The 6,268-nt window shown below is 36.8% G+C and overlaps 1 protein-coding gene across 1 annotated transcript in view; it reads left to right on the top strand.

The window, feature by feature from the left end:
* The window catches only part of ADAM9 (ADAM metallopeptidase domain 9), a 239,070-nt gene that overhangs the window by 104,831 nt on the left and 127,971 nt on the right, over positions 1–6,268 (top strand). Inside the window, exons 5-7 of the mRNA XM_006859940.1 lie at positions 477–553; positions 1,944–2,139; positions 4,869–4,934. Coding sequence (XP_006860002.1) covers positions 477–553; positions 1,944–2,139; positions 4,869–4,934 — 339 coding nt within the window. The remainder of the gene's footprint in view (positions 1–476; positions 554–1,943; positions 2,140–4,868; positions 4,935–6,268) is intronic.

Genomic DNA, 6,268 nt, shown 5'->3' with positions numbered 1-6,268 from the left:
TTCTTACGTTTCTGAAAATAGCTAAATTTATAAATAATAACAGTATAATAAATAGAAAATATAACAGATCAAAATTGCTCTTTCCCATTCATGTTAAAAGTTTTTTTTTTTTTTTTGCTGTTGGGGGGCATTATTAGCCTCTCACAATGTCTTCTCTATTAGATATCATTAGCAGTTGTTGCTTCTTGGATTGACTGTGATTTATTTGAAATGTTATACATGACATAATGCTGTCTTGTTCTGTCTCTAGACTGAAAGGTCATTGGGGCCGAGCTGTTTGTACTTAGTATTCTCTGGAATTCTGCCTAGAACAGTTATGTACTTACAGGATGACAGTGGATGTGCTATGAAATGCCAACAATAAAAAAAAACTTTTTTAAAGTCTATTAGCCTTAAGTAATTTGGTTAGCTTTGCAATTTCTATGATTTTAAACACTGTAACATTATTTGAATATAATGCAGTATTTCTTATTTAGAATCATTGTCACTATCGGGGCTATGTGGAGGGAGTTTATAATTCATCCGTTGCTCTTAGCAACTGTTTTGGACTCAGGTAAGGATTTATTTATTTATTTTTCCCCTATACCCTATTTCTGTTACCAAATCAAGTAATTTTAGAAAACTTGAGCAAACTTAGATTTTAATTTGAATTTGCTGAAGATCTTTACAGCTATATTGTAGTTATGCTTATATTCTCAGCATGCCTATCTAGGAAAGTGTTATAGTTGATGGATTTTAATATCTAAAGGGCATACTTTATCTTTTTGAGATGATTAAATGATTTTTGCTATTTAAAATATGAACTTAATTTCTGTAATATTTTATGTTTATAAATATTTTACCTATACATTTTCATTTAAGCCTTATAATGGCTACAAAAAGAGCTTCTTATGTCTGTCTATATTTAGGCGGGAAAAACTAAAGTTTAGAGAAATTGTAGCACACTGCAAGCGAAATGATAATAATGTTAAAGTTACATTTACTAAGTGTCTGGAAGTGTGGTGCTATGCTGGTTAGTTGGCTACATAATTAATTGAACTAATAGATATTACATAGATAATTCTCAAACCAGCTCTTTAAGATGGTTAGGACTATTTCCTTTTAAACAGTAAAGTTTACTGAATAATTTTTGTGTGCCCAACAATGTTCTGTTCTGTGCTTATTAGATAATTTAGCCACAGCTTGCCTGTCTATTGGTTATACTATGGTAACTTATGGGTTGCTATGCTGCTGGAAGTTATATGACTAGATTTCAAATACCAGTAGGTTCATTCATGATGGACTTGTTTATCAGAGCTTCCAGACCAAGGTAGACTATGAGGAAAAGTCTGGTGATCTTCTTTGGAAAATTAGCATTGTAACCAAGTAAATAGTAACAGAACATTGTCTGATGTAGTTTTAGAAGGCAGCTGCTCAGGTTGAAAGGTAGTCAAAATATAATACAACAGTACAACAATAGTGATGTAGGACCAGGAAGCATTTTGTTCTGTTACGCATAAGGTTGCTGTGAGTTGGTGCCAAATCAGCAAGTAACCAACAATTACAACACAAATAATTTTATTTTCAGAACACCCATGTACAAAATGTAAACCAGGGCATAGGTTAAATAACTTTCTAAAAATCCCACAGCTAGTAGGAAACAAAATTGGAATTACAATTTTGGTCCTCTGGCTCTAGACGCCATCCTTTCCCCATTGCACTTACTGCCTTCCATTATACAATAACCACTCAGAGAGATTAAGTAACTTTTGGGCAGTAATGTTAGTAAGTAGCAGTCTTAAGTTTAAATTTAAGTTTGATTGACTCTAAAACCTCTTTTTTTGCTACCCTTTCTTATGCATGTTAAGAATTAGGACTTGAATTGGAGTTTCTGATCCCTTTTTCTGTGTTTGTTTATTTTCTTTCTTTCTTTAAAATTGTGTATATAATAACACAACATTTAGAGGATTGCTGCATTTAGATGATACAAGTTATGGGATTGAACCTCTGCAAAACAGTTCTCATTTTGAGCATATCTTTTATCGAATGGATGATGTCCACAAAGAGCCTCTGAAATGTGGGGTTTCCAACAAGGATATAGAGAAAAAGCCCACAAAGGATGAAGATGAAGAGTCTCAGAGCATGACTCAGCTACTTCGAGTAAGGAAATAATGTAATTCTTTATGGTTCAATTTACTGGTTTTAAAATCCATGGGTTTATACATTTTCTGTGTACCATTCATTCAACTCAGTTTAGGACAGATGTGACTGATGTTGGTTATTGTTGTTGGTCGCGTGTATAGCAGCTCTTTTTGGCCTTTACCCAGTGGGTGGGGTTGTAGCGGATGCAATTGTGACTGGGCTGTATGGGTATGGTTGCTGTTCTTTGTCAAGGAGGTAGTAAGAGAAAACACATACACAAGAGAGAAGAAAAACAAAACAAGTAAACAACAGAAAAAAAAGAAAATAGTGAAGTAAAAAACTAAGAAACAAGAAGCAAAAACATGCAACAGCTAGAAAAAGAATATATAAACCAAAAAGAGACAAGGAGAGGATTTTAAAAAAAGTTTAAACATGGATAAAAAAGATAAGAGAATAAAAAGAAAGGAAAATAACTAAACATAATTGGGGAAAGAGATGCACACAAGGGAAGAGATCAGAGAGTAATAAAGAGAAGCTAAGAGAAAAATAGAAAGAAGCAGCAGCAGCTGGAAAAGAAAGGTAGAAAAAAAGAAAAAAAAGAAAGTTGAGATAGAAAGTATAAAATTCAAGGGTAGGGAAAGAAAGGAAGAAGAGAAGGAAACAAAAAACAATCAAAACAATGAAAAGAAAAAAAATCAGGGCAGGTGCCAGACCCAGAGAGGAGAAAATTCTGGAGTCTCTTGCTACTTAAGGATCTCACATGGTGTGTGGGTAAAGAATGAGACAGTGGTACTCCAGCCCTAGGTAGAATTCCTGTAAGGCTAGGTATTGTCTGTTTGGGCACATAATCTAGAAGTAGTCCATGCAGACCCAAAAGTAGCTGGGGGATTAGTGTATTTCCATCCCAGAGGGCAACCCAGGGTAAGAGGACCAGCTAGTTCAGGGCTTGCCAGAACTAGTTTTGCAGGCTACATCTGATTCCAGCTGCCAGGGGTTGTGGTGTTGCTAGCTTCCTACTCCCTTTGATGCACCTTCAACCACCTAGAGAGTCGAGCTTCTCTGGAAGTGTATGCAGGTGGGGGCTGGCCATGCCTTTTGTCACCAGGGTAATGTGGGTAAAACGGAAAAAAAAAAGCACCTTTCTCTCTGACAATAAGCAGTATGCCTCTGGACCACTAACTGCTCTTAGTTTCACATCTGCCTGCTTAAGTTCAAGATGGCCACACTGAACTTGCACAAATTACCTGTCTCTCCCCCCGCCCCCCTTCTTACATGTCTGTTCAGCTGCTACTCCTACTTAGGACTAGACTAGAGCTGGCCAGGGCAGATTCTGTAGCATTGGAGCAGGTTTCACCTGAATCAAGATACCAGGATTAATGTGGATAGCTCCCCGCTCACTTTGACGGGGCATAAACTGTGGTACTCACCTTTGTGAGGCTCCAGCCACCACAAGAGCAGGAGCCCTGCTAGGGGCGTTTGTGGGTAAGAGCTGCTCCACCTCTGGTCACCAGGTGAGTGTGGAGAACAAGAAAAAAATTTGAGACTCTATTTCTAAGAGTCACCAGTATGTTTTTGCAATGACAATGTAGTGTCTTGTCTCTGAAGCCACTCACAAAACCTTAAGATGGCTGCACTGTGTCTGGACGGCCTTCACAGGTCACCAACCTCTCTCTCTCTCTCTCTCTCTTTTTTTTTTTTTTTTGCTGAGTCTGTTCAGCTTTCTCTCCTAGTAAGCATTCAATCCACTTCATTATCCCTTCACCTGAAGCTCAGGGTTTCAAGACTATCATCTGCATCTGTTTCATTTGATTTTCTGCATCTTTGTAATAGAGAATCTGTATAGCTTTACTATCTAATCCGCCATCTTGCCTCCTCTTAACTTCATTTTCCCATGAGCTTTTTGAAGCTCCCCCCTTGTATTTTTAATTAACTCATATTGGTGTGGTGCTTTAGAATAAGCACTGGACTGCTAACCACAGGTTCACAGTTCAAACCCAACAACTGCTCCTCAGAAACCCTATGCAGGGTTGTTCTGAGTCGGATCCGACTTGATGTTAACAGCAACAACAGCTAAGTTTATGACATTATTTTCATTGTCTTTCCTAGCATCTACCTTCACTATTCTTTTAAAATTAAAACATTAGAAACATTTACAATTATCTTTGTTGTTGTTATGCCATCGAGTCGGTTCCGACCCATAGCGGCCCTGTATAGAGTTTCCGAGGAGCAGCTGATGAGCTTGAACTGCTGACCTTGCAGTTCAAATGGCTTTGCAGTCTGGCGCATTGACCCACAGTGCCACACTTTATGGTAATTTCTATAAAAATCACAAAACTATTCATTTTATTAACTGGCAGCTTTGTCACACTTCTGCTATGGGTAATTGGTAGTCTTTCTTTTTCTCTAAAATGTAACAGTAGAGTTTCCCATTATGGTGTGTGTGTATGTGTACATTTGTGTGTATTTTTATATAGTTTTTATTTTAGAAAAATTAATAATTCTACTTTTTGGAAACCTGAGTAAATCATTTTACCTTTAACTATTTTTTTTTCAGATTAGTATATCAGGTATTGCTGTTCATTTGTTTTTTTAAATTGTGGTTTGGCTTTATTGACCTAGGGTATGTAAACCAAGATAATTTTATGATAGTCTTAGCTGACATGAAATAAGTAACCATAGATTAGGATATGATGATTGCCTATGTAAAACTTACAATCTTAGAACATTTTTGTGTGTGCGTTTGACAGAGAAAAAGAGCCATCCTGCCACAGACCCGATATGTGGAGCTGTTCATTGTAGTAGACAAGGAAAAGGTAGGACTGCTGAAACATTTTCTATTTCATGAAAAGTGGATGAGAAGTGAGCATCCCATGAGAGAAATCTGAAATGTAATATATTTATGCTAATTTTTTCTTAGATGGTAATGTTAAAGCTAAAATGGTTACTTTTCTTTAAACTACTCAATATTTATAATTCCACAGGAAGTTGAATGTAGCAAATGAAACAACTTTTGACTTTATTCTTTTCTGGTGATTTTTTTCTTGTACTGTCTGCTGAATTGTTTGTGCTTTACATTGTAGTGTATGTTGGTTAGGGTTTGGAAAACTTTTCAGATGACTGTAAAGGACTATAGCAATGAATAAAATCAACCAGGTATAGCTTTATTTTCTAGAATTTCAATAATTAACAATAATAGAGTGACGGCAGTAGAATTGGTATGGCACTGTAGGATAAACACCGGACTGTTAACCCAAGATTGGTGGTTCCAACCCACCAGCCGTTTCTTGGAAACCCTACACAGGGTCACTATGAATTGGAACCGACCCGATGGCACTTAACAACAACATACTTCCTCTTAAGGAAGAGCAAATATCTATACCCTAGCCTTGTTGGGTTTTGGAGGAGCAACTGGTAAGCTTGAACCACTGACTTTGTGGTTCAAACCAACTTTCAGTCCAGCACACATTAACCCACAGCGCCACACCTTAGCATAGATAGGAATAGGTCTTGGAAATTTAAAAGGAGACTGGTTCACTTTAGCATTTTCAGGTAATTTCGAGGACAAGGATAACACCAGAGAAATTTCCTTATCCATTGATAAAAAAATATTTAAAATATTTTTATCTGAAAATCTTGGTAAGATTGCCTTAGTGATATACTCGTATATTAGTACCTGAATCAGAGCACAACCATAAAATCTTTCTAAAATTTTTCATTTAGTTAGTAAATTTGTTGTATGGAAATAATATTAAAACAGATATTTGTATTTAACTAGATTGCAAAGATTTGCCTTAGTATGGTTAAACTTTTGTGTATGTCTATATGGAGTCCTGGTGTGGCGCTGGAGGATAAGCAGTAGACCACAAGGTTGGCTTGAACTGCAAATTTGGCAGTTCAAACTTAACAGTTGTTCCATGAAAACCCTATAGAGAGTTGCTGAGTTGAAACTGACTTGACGGAACATAAAACAGCAATGTAGCTACATGAGAGTGCAGTGGCTCTAGAGGGTAATCACTGGGCTGCAAACCACAAAGTTAGTGGTTTGAGCCCACCAGCCGATCAATGAAGAAAGATGAGACTTTTCTGTGCCCACAAAGATTTACAGCTTTGGAAACGATATACAGGGTTGCTATGAATCAGAACCAAC

The sequence above is a fragment of the Chrysochloris asiatica genome, unplaced genomic scaffold (assembly GCF_000296735.1).
Source record: "Chrysochloris asiatica unplaced genomic scaffold, ChrAsi1.0 scaffold00035, whole genome shotgun sequence".
Lineage (NCBI taxonomy): Eukaryota > Metazoa > Chordata > Mammalia > Afrosoricida > Chrysochloridae > Chrysochloris > Chrysochloris asiatica.
The sequence above is the reverse complement of the archived record's forward strand: the minus strand, read 5'-3'. Positions and strand labels throughout refer to the sequence as shown.